Below are 16,147 nucleotides of genomic sequence, written 5' to 3'. Positions count from 1 at the left end.
GAGTTAAAATGTTGTGAGGCAAGGTGCATGGGGTATTATCTTGTATTGGATCAACTTCTGTTGGTAAGAGAGACAAGCTTTTGAGCTTACACTGCAGGCTTCTTCAGGTCTGGGTTCTGTGTAGCTGGCAAGCTCGTCTCTCTCACTAACAGAAGTTGGTCCAATAAAAGATACTACCTCACCCACATTGTGTCTCTCATATCCTGGGACCCACAAGCTTACAACACTGCATGCTTAAAATGTGGCAAACACACTGATCAAATCTGGTCTTGTCCTGGGAAGGAAATAGGTGGAAGGGGCCGGGTTGTCAAAAGTGCCGCGCTTAGCACCCATAATTGGAAACCGATTTTCAAAAGAGCCCCCCACCCCCGCCCCCGGGGAGCTGGTGCAGGCTGCACAGAGCACTTTTAAAAGCTAGGCCAACTTCCATGGGGAGCCGGAATGGAAGCTGTGGGGTAAGGGGGCAGTTCGCTTAGTAGTAGCCGAACTTGCAGGGGTCTCTGAAGGGGGGGCGCACCCTCCCTGGGGCTGCCTGGGAGAATCAGAGCCAGGCAGCCGCCCGGGCGGGGCCCAGCCCCAGCCCCAGCCCGCCGAGGCTTTCGAAGAGGGGGGCGAGCAGGAGCCTCGCCTGATTCTGCGCTGCGGTTCCCAGGCTGCCTGGGCTCCGGCACTAAAACAAAAGCAGCAAGTGCGTCGCGGAGCCCACCAGGGCCGGCTCGGAGCCTGGCCGGCGAGGCTGCCGTGTGCAGGGGCTTTCCGGCATGTGGCTGGCTGGGGCGAGGCACCCTCTCTCTCCTCCCCCCCCCCCCCGAGCTCGGGAGATCAAGATCAGACGCTGACTTCGGGAGTTCCTCCTATTCCTTGTATGGAAAGCGGCTCGCCGAGACTCATCCGACACCTTCCCCCCGCTGTGACTTTCCCCAGCTCCCCTTGTCTTCGTGCTCGTAGCAGGGAAGCAAAGGAGCAAATCTCCCAGCCTCTGCTGCTTCCCGCAACTCACCCGCTCCGACAGCCCCCACGCCCGCCGCCGCCTCCTTCCCCCCCCTCCCCTCCTCCGCAATCGGGAATAAATCAGAGGAGGGCAGACCCGGGCACGCCAGAGCCAGCGGAGATCTGTTCCAAAAGCAGCCCTGATGGCGGCGGCTCGGATGGGGCCGGAGCTGCTGCTGGAGTAGCGGAGAGCCCCCTGGATCCCCCGCTCCACCCACAGATCTCAATCGGTCTCCTCCCCACCCTCAGCTCCGCTCCCTGCCGCTGTGCCCATCGCTGGGTGGCTCCTCGGAGAAAGGGGGGGGACGCTTAAACAAAACAAAACAACCCCCCCATTTAATTTTATTATTTGTTCCGTCTCCGTGACTGGGGGATCGATCTTCGATTAGGAAGATGGCTGCTGGCTGGCTGCTAGTCTTCAGTCTGACACTTTTCCAGTCCCTGGTGATGAACCTGTCCTCGGAAGGACCCTTCCCTTCTGCCTCCACGTAAGTCCCACCTGAGTTTGGGTCTGGACTGATCTTTTTTTTTTTTTTTTTTTAATTGGGTGGTGGGGAAGGAAAACATTTCACTGGGAAAGTGTTTGTGTGTTTGGGAGAGGGTGACGACTGTAATTCGCAGGAGAGTTCTCCTTCCTGGGGGTTGGGGGAGCCCTGATCGTAAAGTGGTAACTGGGGTACACTGCAGGATTTTGGCTGCTTTTGTCTTAAAGATTGAGGCTCTCCAATAGATGGTCACTGAGAAGAGAGAGAGCAAGACCAAGGAAAGCCAAGTACTATACTTTTGAGTCAAGGGATTGGCATGAGAGCAACACTCAAGAGCAGATCCCAGTCTCTAAATATACCCCCAGCAGTTTAGCTGTGCGAAGAGGAAAGTTTCTAGTTGCACACATTCCCCTCTCCCCGCCCCCACCAGCTTCAGAGGTTATTTCTGTTGGCCTGGAATTTTAACACTTTGCTACAGTATTTTTAAAAGTAGAATTTCTTTTTCTTTTAAATAAAAGATGCATGAAATCCGTGTCCCTGCCTTTCCCATGCATGTTTCCAAGACAGTGTTATATTACTTTTTGGATGAAGATTTTAAATGTATGTATGTGCTCATTTCTACTTGGATCTCCTCCAGTTCACAACATGAATATTTTGACAGTTCCAGGGTTTGTTTTGTTCATGTGGTTTTGCGTGTGTATGCGTGTGCAAAAGCAGACTTTTTTGCAACATAAGTAAAGTAGCCATGTTTTCATGCAGACTCTCAAATGTTAGCCTTCACAATAATTACTTAAGGGGATTCACCATTGCACCTTTAAGAGAAATATTCTTAATAATAGCGGTTTTATGTTGCTGTTTTGCATGGATGTAATAGAAAATTGTAAAGTGTTGCACAGTTATTAACAGGAGAGTGTTTCTCTGAACAAAGCAAGGATCACCTGAGAAAAGCATGCAAAACAAGAAATAGGGGCAAAATAGCCCAATATGTTATGTTTTAGTTTCAGCCAGACACAGGACAAGAAACAATGTGGACTAATGACCACCTTTTCTTTTTAGAATTACTTACTTTAGTTCCTGGGTTAAAACCTGTCATTAGATAACTTTATGTGGATGGCTCACTTTAATGCATTTTACATAAGAAAAACAAAGCTAAGGATAGTCTTCTGTGGTGTTTGATGCTCGGCAGAATTTACTGTCCTAGCTCATTCTGTACTGGAGATTTCAGTGATTACAAGTAGTGCTTTTTCACCAATTAGTGCAGCTGGTGTGTTAGGATTGGTTTCAGTTTTCTGTGTTGGTTCCATTATTTATTGGAGCAATGCTAAAAGGATGCACATACTGGTACAAGAAAGAAAGGGATTAAGAAAGATAACTGCGTAACCACTTAATATCTTTTAGACTACATAAATGAAGCCTTGACTTTTCATTTACTTTTATTTTCTTGCACTGAAAGAGTTACTTACAAAGATGTGCTGTGTAAAACAAGAAGAGTTAGCTAAAAAATAATGCTAGGATACCCATCATTTAAATCCTTGCTACTCTTAGACTTCAACATCCTAGATCAAAACACTATCTCTTAGTGAATTGGTGGATCATGTTGTACACAATTATTCACAATTGATCTTCTTAAATTTATCTAATTCATAAAAGATAAAGAAATATGGAAACCAACATGACAGAAAGCAGATACTATAATTTCCAAGTAGAATTAGGGATCTCTTTTTACTGTGAGATACTTGTTTTTAAATTTTAGTAGTCCACTCAGTTCATATTTGCTTCTTACCTTCACAATTACTCTTACTATTCATGATGATAAGAGCAAACAGCAGAATAAGGTATTAGTTAGTTAAAGAACTTTAATGATGAGTGCACAATAAGAAATATCTTTTCTCTTGGTTAACAGCATTTATATGTTCTCCCATATCTGCTTACTGTCTGTTTTTGTTTTTTTTAATCAAGCCAGTAAAATATTGTAGAAAGAAACCACAGTGTCTGCCTATCCTTCATAATAATGTATTTCCTCTCTTAAATGAAATCAAAGAGCAAATAAGTCTCATTTCATTTAGGAGACAGTTCAGCAGGCTGGTAGGAGGACTTGTTTTGCAAAAGTAATGATGTAACAGGTGAAGCCGAAAACAATGCTAGGATACTGCTTTTAACAACTGCTAGTGTAATGATATTTTGCTCACCAGTGTATAGTGTAAATGGGGAAGAACAAAGTGAAAATGACACAAGTGAAAATGTCTGTGAGTGTAAATCATTTTAGATGTAAATACGAATAGTTACAAATAGAAAAAAGACTGAGGGGGCAGTACTAATAGTTTAAAACCAAAGGCTGTTTAATGCCTGATATGTCACCTTCATCTATAAGTATTTTCCCAATATTTTTGATATGCACCCCTCTCTTCTATCATTTATTTGAAAAGTTGGTGTTAGGTGGCATTTGAATATTGCTTGGGTGGATGTATTGTAAATAAAAAAAATTAGCATATCCAAGGCTAAATTGTTGTTGATTTCATCAACAATTGTTTCCCACCCCGTTACTCTGTGAATTTTGCATCAGTTAATGCCATTCTTATGAGATGCATCTTTCCTGCAGAACTCAAAGAACTCATGTAATCAATACAGTGATAGAAAAATATATTATCTTTTTTTGGTAAAGAAAAACCAAAAAGCTGTCACTAGTGTCTCTTAGATAGAATCTCAGGCATTTGATCAATTTCACTACTTTGGCTTTGATATGTTTACCCAGCAAAATAGGGGGAGTCAGCTTATTAGAAACATCTATACTGAATGAAATAGAAACCGGAGCTGTTCATTCAAAATCAGAAAATAGGGTATAGTCACATAGTGCTGCAAACAGCCAATGTTGGAATATTTTAAACAGATTGAAGAGTTTCTGTATTGGGATACATAGGCATATTGATAGATATAACTTGATCTTTTGATACAAGATTTGACAATTGATCAATATATACTGCACATTTAGTTAAATATATCATTTTCATTGTGTCAGAATATTAAGGAATTGTACAGTGTACTAAATTATACATTGCACTAAAATATACAGTGGTCTCTTATGTTTCGATTTCCAGTAATTTAGTCATATGTGCAACATTGCATACATTTTGCACTTGTATGGGAATATTTTTTTTTGTATGGCAGACCTATTAAACTTTAACTGAACTGCTGGTAAAAGTACACAATGTATTTCTTTCTTGTCATGTATGTACATTTAATGACTATATGTATCTACAATATTTTAATATTGGATGCATTTTTTAACTTTATTTATAAGGACAGCATAGCACACCATTGGTTTTACATGAATAAAATAACAGTAATAGAAACAAAATAAGCCATTTTAATTTCAGATTTCTTGTTAAACAGTCATACTTTTTGTATCAACTAAAAAGTTGTGATTACAGTAGTGCTGATATTTACAATAACACTGATTAACATAAAATGTAAATATGTACTCCATGCATTGAGAGGACTAACTTGGATATTTTGTTAAACAATTTAAAACTTAACAGTTAAGTGTTGGACAAATTTAAGGTTGGATCCTATTAAATTCAATCGGACTGCTTTTGTGTATGTGTTTGCAGGATTGGTCTCATAGTTTGGTTCTGTCAAATCCTTTTTAAAATTTTCTTTCTTTAGTTCTCTCTTTATTAAAATGACTCTGTCTCCTAATATTTGGGTTTTAAAATAGGAAGTATAAGTTCATGACATAGCTGAGACAGACTTTGTCACTTCGAATGAATTACAAGATTTATTAATAAAACAACGAGGAGTCCTTGTGGCACCTTAGACACTAACACATTTATTTGGGCATAAGCTTTCGTGAGTTAAAACTCACTTCATCAGATGCATGGAGTGAAAAAATACAGTAAGCAGTACATAGATTACAGCACATGAAAAGATGGGCGTTGCCATACCAAGTGGGGGTCAGTGCTAATGAGGCCAATTCAAGGTGGAAGTGGCCCATTCCCAACAGTTGACAAGAAGGTGTGAGTATCAACAGAGGGAAAATTAAGTTTTGTAGTGACCCATCCACTCCCAGTCTTTATTCAGGCCTAATGCGCTGTAATATATATACTGCCTACTGTATTTTTCACTCTGAGCATCTGATGAAGTGGGTTTTAGCCCACAAAAGCTTATGCCCAAATAAATTAGTTAGTCTCTAAGGTGCCACAAGGACTTCTCGTTGTTTTTGCTGATACAAACTAACACAGCTACCACTCTGAAAGATTTATTAATATTATTCAGAATATGTAAAATGTGTGAAGATAACAAGGAAATCGTGTATATACTTATAGACAAACATTTAGTAAATAAAGGTCTAATCCTGCAAATACTTACTCATATGACTCACCCTTACTCTTTTTTATGTCATTAGGATTACTCATTGAAGTAAGGATGACATGAATGAAAGGACTGGGATCTTTGTCTCTTGGTTTTTGCACATGATCCTACCAAGGGTAATCCTACCATTAATAACTCTTAGGTTAGACTTGATATTCTGTGTCACTTTCTGTATTAAATGATTACTGACAAAGGGAGGACAGAAGTCATGCACAGTGTGTATTTTAAATGATAAACTTCATTTTAACACTTCCAGTATAACGATTATTTGATCCTTTTTTATTAATTTTTTTATAGCAAAATATCCTATTTAGCTTTGAAGCTAGTTGTAATATATCAAGTACAAGCACTTTTGAAAATAGCATTGTTTTCATATATTCAGAAATACTCCGCCATAAAAAATACACTACTGATGTGAGCCTTCATGTAAATGGAAAAGAGAGGGAGCCAAAAGATGTAATGTACTTAGAAACAGGGAAGTGAAGTATCACCTCTTGGTGTGTTCTCAGCATCATGTGTCTGAGTGCCAAACAGTACACAAGATGTATAAAACCACAGGTGCTTAAAATCTTATGAATGTATGTCTAGTAGAAATAAATTTAAAGCAGAGTGCAAAACAGCTTGGTGACCAGTGTTGTTTTCTTTTAGAGTGTGTGTGTATGTATATCGATGTGTGTGATGGTGATAAATGAAAGTTATCTGGATTCACAGAATCCAGATTTTTATTATATTTAGTATCAGTGAATGGGAGTTTCTTGGTATTTTGGTTTTATTTCTTTCCCTCTTGTTAGTGTTTTGATCTCTCCCCTGGTCCCCACCCCTGTGGTTATTTCTTCTGAGGTTTTCAAACCTACAGCTGTTACATTTTATTAGGTATGAAAATCTAAACTGAAAACTTGCAGCATAGTCACTGATGAGAGAGAGATTTTCACTGAAATAAATCAGTATTTTAGGGTTCTTGCCATCTTTAATCTTACATTGATGCTATTTTCAGAACTGCATTGCTCATACCCTACAAAACGATTTTATCCAAGAATTCAGCTGCTAGAAAGAGAGGGAGGGAGCCTGGCAGTATGTTAGCTTTATATGTGTTCACTTAAATAGAAGGCCTTTGGTGTAGATTTTTTTTAAAAACAATATTAATTTAGCAGAACATTTTAATTGGGGGAGGGAAATGGTCAAATTTTAGTTTAACCTTTTGCAAATGATAAACAGTAAACTGGGTTACACAAATCCACTGATAACTGAGACTAGACCTTTTAGTGCCTTGATCCTCTATCCCTTACTCATGTGAGCAGCTCTTACCAAAGCAAGTAATCTCATTTAAACCAATGAACTATGAAAAGATTTTAGTGTTGCAATACTGGATGGTATAACAGAGAGAAGAAAATAGACCAATCCTACTCCTACTGGTTTTAATGGAAGCAGGATTGGGCCCCAAATTCCCTTGTATTTTCACAGATGAACTAGAGTTTCACATCCCTGCATGGCTGTATATGCATTTTGTTTAGTGAGTTTATAAAGATCTTTGTGACTAATGCCAGAATTGTGGTCCTGGAATAAAACCCTCTCCTCTGCTTAGGAAGAAGAAACTTCACCTATCTATAATGCTGGGAATCGAATTGTTACTTGGACCCCAACTGTAATTTGCTAAAGTCAAATGCTGTGCTTTATTTTTGTCTCTAGTAAATACTGAATCAGGCTTATTTACAGAAATGATAACATTTATTTTCTAGATTTAAACAATTAGTGACTCTCTAGCAGCTTGAAAAAATGCAAAGGTTACTAATTAACAAAAAAAAAAAACCCAACAACCCTAAAAACATATTCCTCATTATTCGCCTTTGGGCAATCCATATTCTCAGTACTCTGATTACTGTCAAAGCTCTCCTGTATGAGCACTTAATTCTGTCTACTGTCATTAAATGAGTATCATTGAATATTTAAATTCTATATGACCTAGAATGCGGCCCCAATTTTTCCTTTTGTACTTACTAAAGGACCCAATCCTACAATACCTTTCTCATTCATATAGTTCTCTCACATCAGTGATACCACTGTCCCCTTGGACTGCTCCTATGATTTGCAGGATTGGGCCCAAAGCTGGATTTTTGTAGTCATAAAGAGTATTGCAAATAATAATGAACTGAATGCTGCTATTACACATTATGCGCTTGTTTCTCATCACTCCCGATTGATACCCATATAAATGAGAAGAGACTTTGCCCAGTATCTTATTTTGAATATGCTTTTTGGCTCCAACAGCATAATTATTTCCATATAACGCTGTACTGATCATAGAAATGGTTTAAATACAAACTGAAAATATATAATATTAATAGCAAATATATAAATATACAATATAATATTAAAAGTCCTGCCCTCAGTTGAATTTGTAACACCTTGATGACATTAATGTGCTGGTTTGAGTTTAACTGAGGACAAAGTCGGGCCCAATAGGTCTAATGTTCTCGTACATTCAGTCAAATCTAGCCTGCTAATTATGCAATATTGCAGTAGATCATGGGTGGGATTTGCAAAAGAGCCTGAGTGACTTAAGAGCCTGTACATACCTTATTGAAAATCAATTTGACTTGTGCTCCTAAATCACTTCATCCCCTTTAAAAATTCCAGTCTGTATCAGAGGAGTATATCTAGGGGACTTACTGCGTAAATCTTTCTCAAGCTAAAGCTCATGGCAGCTTTTGCCTGCAAAGGGGCTGGTTGTGGCCTTGGGTCTTTCCCAGGTGTGTAGTACTACACATTTCTGAAACTGAGATTAGTTCAGATTCTGCCTCCATCAGCAGAGTGCTCAGCAGCATCTCCATCTTCCCATGCCCTGAGAGTTTGGATTTATGCAGTGAGGGGGCTTGGGCTCAGCAGGCCTGGCACAGGAAGTGAGTGATCCCACAATAGACTGAGGCAGCATGGATGATATACATCACTCCCTCTCATGAAGATTCCCCTAGTAAAAGTGATACAGAATGGAACTTTGTTGGTGGAGTTGACGTTTGTTGAGGGTGGAATTATTGTCCAAAGTGTGACACCAAAGCAGCTGTCCTATGAAGCAGGGTTATTAGTTACAGGGGGCACAGATCCTATCTGTATAATAAGTGCCAACGCTCATTCCACATGGAGGCCAGCCCTGGCGCTGATGATGTTTGAAAAAATAAAAGCAACTATGCTGATATAACAGACTTGCAAAAGCCTTGATGTTTCCCCCGCTGTTTTGTTTTTCTGGGCTTTTGTTGAGACATCATTTAAATATAGAGTGTTGTGCCAGAGCATAGAGAACACACATGATTTACAAAGGGAAATATGTCAACTATGGCTTTGTACATGATTGCTTCATTTGTTTATAACCTACTGTCTTTAATAAGAATTAATAGTAAATTAATGAATTCTGTAATGATGGGATGGATATTTGAAAGATAATATCCTTATGTTCCATACAGTTTCACTCCTGAGCACATTTCCATGGTGACAAAAATCAGTACTAAATGTGTCTGATCTGTAGTCCTTAAAAGGTGTGAACATTTGTTACCAGACAGTAACCCCACTTACATCAATGAGATATCTTTCATGAGCCGTGACTTCTTATTTGAGTCAAGTTTTGCCAACTCAAATTCCATGTTTTATATTCTTGATTTGGGGTCAGAATCTGACCCTAATCAATGAATCTTTGTTGAGAAGCCCCATTAAAGTGAGTGGGGTTATTTGCATGGTTAAGAACTCATCATATGAGTAAGGATTTGCAGATTATGCCAATAGCTCTCTTTTGTTTTTAGATAATTAAAAATAATGGGTCCAATCTTGCTCACATTCAATTCAATAGGAGTTTTTAATTTACTTCAGTGGGAGCAAGATCAGACCCAAAATTCCCCCCCCATCATTTCTCCCTGAAGTACTCTTCACTATGTGCCACTGGTGGAAGAGAGAGAGAAGCTGGATTTTTGTTCATCGTATGATTTTTGCTATTTATTTACAAAGATTCTAACAAGTTTATGAAAAAGATTGACATTCTATTGCATCAACAAATCAGCAAGCTTTTGCAGTTAATTACAGTAATTCAAAATCAGACTGTCTTTATTTGAGGCAGTGCCTGAAATACTAATAGCATCTGAATGTGGGGTTATAATATTTCTGGTTATAATGAACCTTGCTTCTATGGGATTTTTTTGCCTTCTTTAATTACCTTCTCTGCCTCTCTCCCCTTCCTGGCTTTTTAAGAGTTCAATAAGAGAAAAAATGCAGATCAGCTGTGATAGATACAGATTTTGCAAATAATGGTTTGGGGCATTGAACCTGAAATTGGATCAGTGTGTTCAGAGCCCAGTCCTTCCGCCCTTACGCACTTGACTCACATAACTTCAGCTGGGCTACATGTGTGAATACATCAAGCAAAATTTGGCTCATGTTTAGCAAAAGCTCTGATGTGACTAGATAGAGTAAAATAAAGATTGCAGTCATCATTTTCCGTGGCACGCTACCAAAAGTGAATTTTGTTTTGGATGCCTTAGTGCAGCCATATTTTCTGCGGTAACAATTTTTACTTTAGAATAGCTCCTCCATATGACATCATTGGGGGTTGGGCACTGAGTTTATTCTGGAAGTGCAGCTATTCCATGCGTCATGTTCCCCTCTACACATTGCCAGTTTCCCAAAAGATATCAATGCAGGAAGCGATATGGGTAGAAACAACCTTATACAATATAATGTATTTTATTATCATCATCATTAAAAATTCTATAGAAAGAATAACATTCTGTACTAGGGTCTATGTCACCCTGTCAAAAATGACATTATCCTGAGTCGCTGAAATAATCTTATGAATCAGTGTCCTAGTAGACCATGTATTAGTTGGTGTCTGCTACAGACCACCAGATCACACAGAACAGAATGATGAGCTCCTTACTCACCTATTTGGCATGTGCAGGGAAAAAAAAGCTGTGTGATCGTGGGGGACTTCAATATGAGCGACATATCCTGGAAGCATTATGTCCTAGTACTAAAACATCCTTGGAATTTCTAAATGTTATAGAATTCAGTTTAAACTCAAGCCCAGACAAGTAATAAATATACTTGATGCTTTGAAAGGGCCTGTTTTACAAAGCTGAAAACAATTACAAGATAGATCAGCTGAGAGGAAAAATTTAATGAGAAAAATGTGAATGATAATTAGTAATTGTTTAAGAACATATTACTAGATGCCAAAAAGCCACAATCCCACAGCCAAGGAAGAAGGATGTCTTGGTTAAAAAAACAACTTGGTTTATAAGAGAAGTGAAGGCAGCTATAAAATATATAACAAATGGAAGAATGAGAATAAGGAATATAAATCAGAAGCTAGGAATTGTGTAAAAAAAAAAAAAAAAAAAATCCTTTGGGAAGTAAAGGAACACAAGGAGAAATTTATGGCCAGGAGTATAGGAACAAAGTATGTCAGGAACAAAAAGAATCCTAACAATGGTATTAGTCCATTAATAGATGGAAATGGAATTATTAATGAAAATGCAGAAAAGCCAGAATAGTTCAATACATATTTTTGTTCTGTATTTGGGGGGAAAAAACAGACGATGATGTTATATGATAACTCACTTTCCATTATATTAGCATCTCAGGAGGATGTTAAACAGCAGCTACTACAGTTAAACATTTTTAAAATCAGCAGGTCTGGATAACTTGCGTTCAAGAGTTTTAAAAAACCTGACTGAGGAGCTTGCTGGACCATTAATATTTGTTGTTGTTTACAGTAAGTCTTGGAAAATTGGGGAAGTTTCAGAACACCGGAAGAAAGCTAATTTTGTGGTAATATTTTAAAAAAAGAAAAAAAAGCATAACAGGATGACCCACAGGTAGTTATAGGCCTGTGAGTTCGTGGGTCTCTGGAGCATCTGATACAGGATTTGATTAATAAAGAATTAAAGGAGAATAATATAATTAATGCCAATCCTATGAGTTTATGGAAAATGGATTCCGTCAAACTAATTTGTAATCTCATCAAAAAAAGATATCAAGTATGGTTGATAAAGATAATGTTGCTGTAATTAAACTTCTGTATGGTGTTTTGACTTGGTATTGGATGATATTTTTATTAAAAACTAGAATGATGTAAAACATGGCACGCTTTACATAGATTAAAAGCTGGTTAACTGATGGGCCTCAAAATGTAATTGTAAATGGGGAATTATCATTGAATTGGTGTGTTTCTAATGGGGTCCCTCAGGGATCAGTTCTTGGCCCTGTGCTAGTTAACATACTTTTCAGTGACATGGAAGGAAACATAAAATCAGCACTGGTGAAGTTTGCAGATGACGGAAAAATTGTGGGAGTGGTAAACTGTGTAAGTTGGGCACAAGCAAACTATGCATTTAATATGGTTAAATGTGTACATATAGGAACAAAGAATGTAGGTCATACTTGCAGGATGGGGGACTCTATCCTGGGAAGCTGTGATTCAGAAGAAGGTTTGGGGATCATGGTGGATAATCAGCTGAACATATGATACAAGTGTTATGCTGTGGCCAAAAGGGCAAATGCGTCCCTTGGATGGGAATCCAAGGATGGATGGGAACAGGGGAATCTTGATTAGCAGTAGAGAGGTTAATTTTACCTCTGAATTCAGCACTGCTGCAACTGTTGCTGCAATGCTGTGTCCATTTCAGATGTCTGCAATTTAAGAAATATGTTCATAAATTGGAGAGGGTTCACAGAAGAGTCACAAGAATGATTAAAGGACTAGTAAACATGCCTTATAGTGATAGATTGGAGGAGCTCAATCTATTTAGTTTAACAAGGAGAAGGTTAGGGATGACTTAATCGCTGTCTGTAAGTACTGACTTGAGAAACAAATATTTAATAATGGGCTCTTCAGTCTAGCAGAGAAAGGTAGAACAAGATCCAATGACCAGATGTAGAAGCTAGACAAATTCAGACTGGAAATAAGGAATAAATCTTTAACTGTGAGAGTAATTAACTGTTGGAACAATTTTCCAAGGGTTGTGGTGAGCTCTTTATCTCTGGAAATTGTTAAATCAAGACTGTATTTTTTTCTAAACTATATTCTATAGGAATTATTTTTGGAGACATTTTATAGCCTGTGTGTTATAGGAGGTCAGACTAGATGATCACAGGGGTCCTTCTGGCTTTGGAATCTATGCCTCTATGAATTATTAAACTCATAAGGTATTTAAAAGACTTTCTATAGAACCTTGTTAAATGTCTGCAGAACCCTGTTGGTTTCACCCTTATTACATTCTGTAGCACTTCTAGCCGGGAGCCGTAATACCATTCTATATCTATAATCCCTCTTCAAGAGGGATTAAGGTGGAGGTGTGGGGGCCAGAGCTTCTGGAGAGAGTATCTGAGATTGGGTGGGATAGAACATTGAAGTACTGCATAAAGAAGGTTGGCTTTCTACAGTGGTAGGAGGTATGCACAGGTCCACATCCATTTACTAGTGAATTTGCTGGTGTTGCCAACTGTGCCCCCTTCCTCAGGGCTAAATCCATCCCCATGAGTGGATGATGCAGTGTCAATGGTATTTTTTCTGCAGAAGAATAACGAAAAAGGAGACTAAAGGGGTATTGTTTTTCTGGTTTATGACCCCATGGGCAAATATATTGCATTATATTTAAACTGGTCCAGTCTTTTCATACTGAGCCTCTCTGTGGGCTTGTTCTAGTCACTTAAATTCTATGCCTCGGTTTTCCTCATTTATTAAATGGGGGTAATACCTACTTCACAGCTGTCCAGTTTTACAGATGAGGGGCCTAGTACCTAGCCAGATATGGGCGTGTGGGGGGAGAAAGAGGACTGTCTAGATTAATTTGTTAAGGTTTGTAAAGCCCTTTATGAATGAAAAGTGGTTTTCTTTTTATACTCTCATTTTGCCTCAGAAAGCTGCATACACTTGATCTTTTCCTGACAGGATAGTAATTCTGATTTATCTGCTTCCCACAGCAGATGCTTTTTATAGAACAAATGAAAAGTTGCTGTCACACCTAACCCTCCTCCCCCTTTTTTTTTTTTTTGGTGACTGAAGGCCTGGGGAGTTAGGAGGGTTAATCCCCCAAATCTTTACTCCTGGGATGTACACAGATTGTAAAACATAATTTCAGTAGCATTTTTAGACACTAACGAAGGAGTCAGCAAAAATTTACAGACAGCACTGTGAAAAAGACCAGCATATCAGATTCGTGCCAGCAGTTAGTTACATTCATTTTGCTATACCCCCATCATTTCCTCAAATGAGAACACTTGAGGGGATTATTTCTGGAATTAATGAGCTCTTGAAGTTCCCACTGAAGGCAGTCGGAACTGGGGGTGTTCAGCTGATTTGAAAATGGGCCATAAACATCTTAAGTGCTCTCTAAAGAAAACAGAGAGGGAGGCTAATACAGAGGTTAGGATGCTAACCTAGGACCCATCCTACCTTGCAGGGGTGCTGTGTGAATAAATATATTACAGAAAGAGTGGAGAATGGGGGCCACATAAGTACTTAAGATAAATAGAACTACTTAATGAAATTACTTCCAAGGACACGCACACATGTTGTATGGGGGGCAGTGTAGTTGGGGGCAGATTAATTACAGACTATTAATTAATGCCATAACTAATGATAACCACTGAATTAGCAAGTTTTTTTCAAAAGAGAATAACAGGCCTCTCCATGGTAATAATTTTTGATATGCACAACAGAAGGAAATTTGTATAATTCTTACAATGTTAATTTGTTACTTTCAAAATCACTTTCTTCTGTGGCATCTTGTTGCATTTGGCTCTTGCAGAAATGCTAGATTTGCGAGTGGGTGATCTGCATGAAGTGTTAAGGAGATTACATAAAACGAAATATGTGGGACCAAATTCTGCTCTGTATCTGAAGGCAGAATTTGGCTAAATTAATCCATGTGTGACTTCAGTGGAATTACACCAAGGAAGAATTTGGTGTAAATGTGCATGCACAAACATCCACAGACATAATTTGGGACCCGAGTCTGATCTCCCTTAGATCAGCATAAATCAGAAGTAATTCTACTGAAGTGAATAGAAGTTATATTGGTGAATGCAAGAAGAGAATCAGGCCCATACCATATAAAACCAAGGTTCAGGATAATCTGCATAAAATAATTTCTTATTGTACATAAGCAGGTTTTAATCCTCAGGGAATGAGTCATCACTGTCAAGGCCTGATTGTGCAGATTGTATAAAATAAAATGTATTACATATCATATTTGGCTAGCAAAGGGAATTAGTAACATATCACAAAGGAATCCACGCATGATATCAGATGTGATCATTTGTCTTCCCCTTAAATTATGCGCTCTGACATCACTTCATTGTCTATGCATGGCTGAGCAAGTGTCCATGGAAAAGAACACTTCTTAACATGCTATAGCCATAGCAAATCATTCCTTCAGATTAGCAACAAATGCTATTTTGTATACATATGTGATTGTAAAGAGGGTTGGGCAGGGGTGGTGTTGGTGCAAGGCGCTGTGAATTTGTGGGCGAATCTGGGGGGAGGCGCTGGACATAGTGGGTCCAGGGGGTCTCTGGCCATAAGGAGTCGGGGGGGGGTGTTGCGTGGAGGGGCTGTTTAAAACACTGTATGTTGTCTGATACTGTGAAGTCTAAAATGTAAATGGCTTTCACACTTTTTTTTAAAGAAGTAATTAGTTGTAAAGCTCAGCATTTCATTTCAGCTTGGGTAGGAATGATCAAAGTCATTTATTTTAACCTCTCATTATGCAGAGCTGATTACCTAGTCCACCATCTGGTGCAAAAACTTGATTTTTTTTTCCCAGGTATTTATATTTTAAATCTTCACAAAATCTAAAGCATCAGAGTTCTGCAAAGTAAAATCTTGATCTTTGTCACAAAAGATATATTGGAAAATATTTACCTTCTCTCTTCTCCACCAGGAGTTGAAATATACAATGGGATTTAACGGGGAGACTGGTCTAGGGTTGAGAATGGGGTGTAGGAATACCTAGGTTATATTCTTCTGCCAGTGCTAGGTTTACAATGGCGCCAGTGGCTCCATGGAGTTGAGCCCATGTTCAGAAGAGGCGCCGGCCTGCTCCACTTGCGCTGTGCCCTAAGACCCTGCTGGCTCCCCCCACCCATCACTTACTCCTCTCCACCTGCCCGCCGGCTGGCTGAGGGCTCCTCTCTGCCTCCTGCTCCTCTCTGCCTCTCTGCACCTCTGGCTTCGGGCAGTCTCTGCTTCCTTCCATCTGTGGGGCCCTGCCTGTCTCTCCGGAGCTGAGCCACTTGGGAGTGGTTCAGAAACCTGGCCAGTC

The 16,147-nt window shown here is 39.1% G+C and overlaps 1 protein-coding gene across 1 annotated transcript in view; it reads left to right on the top strand.

Moving 5' to 3' along the window:
• The first annotated feature begins 585 nt into the window (after window positions 1-585).
• Window positions 586-16,147, top strand: part of CACNA2D1 (calcium voltage-gated channel auxiliary subunit alpha2delta 1) — a 682,696-nt gene continuing 667,134 nt past the window's right edge. Inside the window, 1 exon segment of the mRNA XM_038369134.2 lies at window positions 586-1,478. Coding sequence (XP_038225062.1) covers window positions 1,384-1,478 — 95 coding nt within the window. The 5' untranslated portion in view covers window positions 586-1,383.

The sequence above is a fragment of the Dermochelys coriacea genome, chromosome 1 (assembly GCF_009764565.3).
Source record: "Dermochelys coriacea isolate rDerCor1 chromosome 1, rDerCor1.pri.v4, whole genome shotgun sequence".
In the NCBI taxonomy this organism is placed as follows: Eukaryota; Metazoa; Chordata; order Testudines; family Dermochelyidae; genus Dermochelys; species Dermochelys coriacea.
The sequence above is the reverse complement of the archived record's forward strand: the minus strand, read 5'-3'. Positions and strand labels throughout refer to the sequence as shown.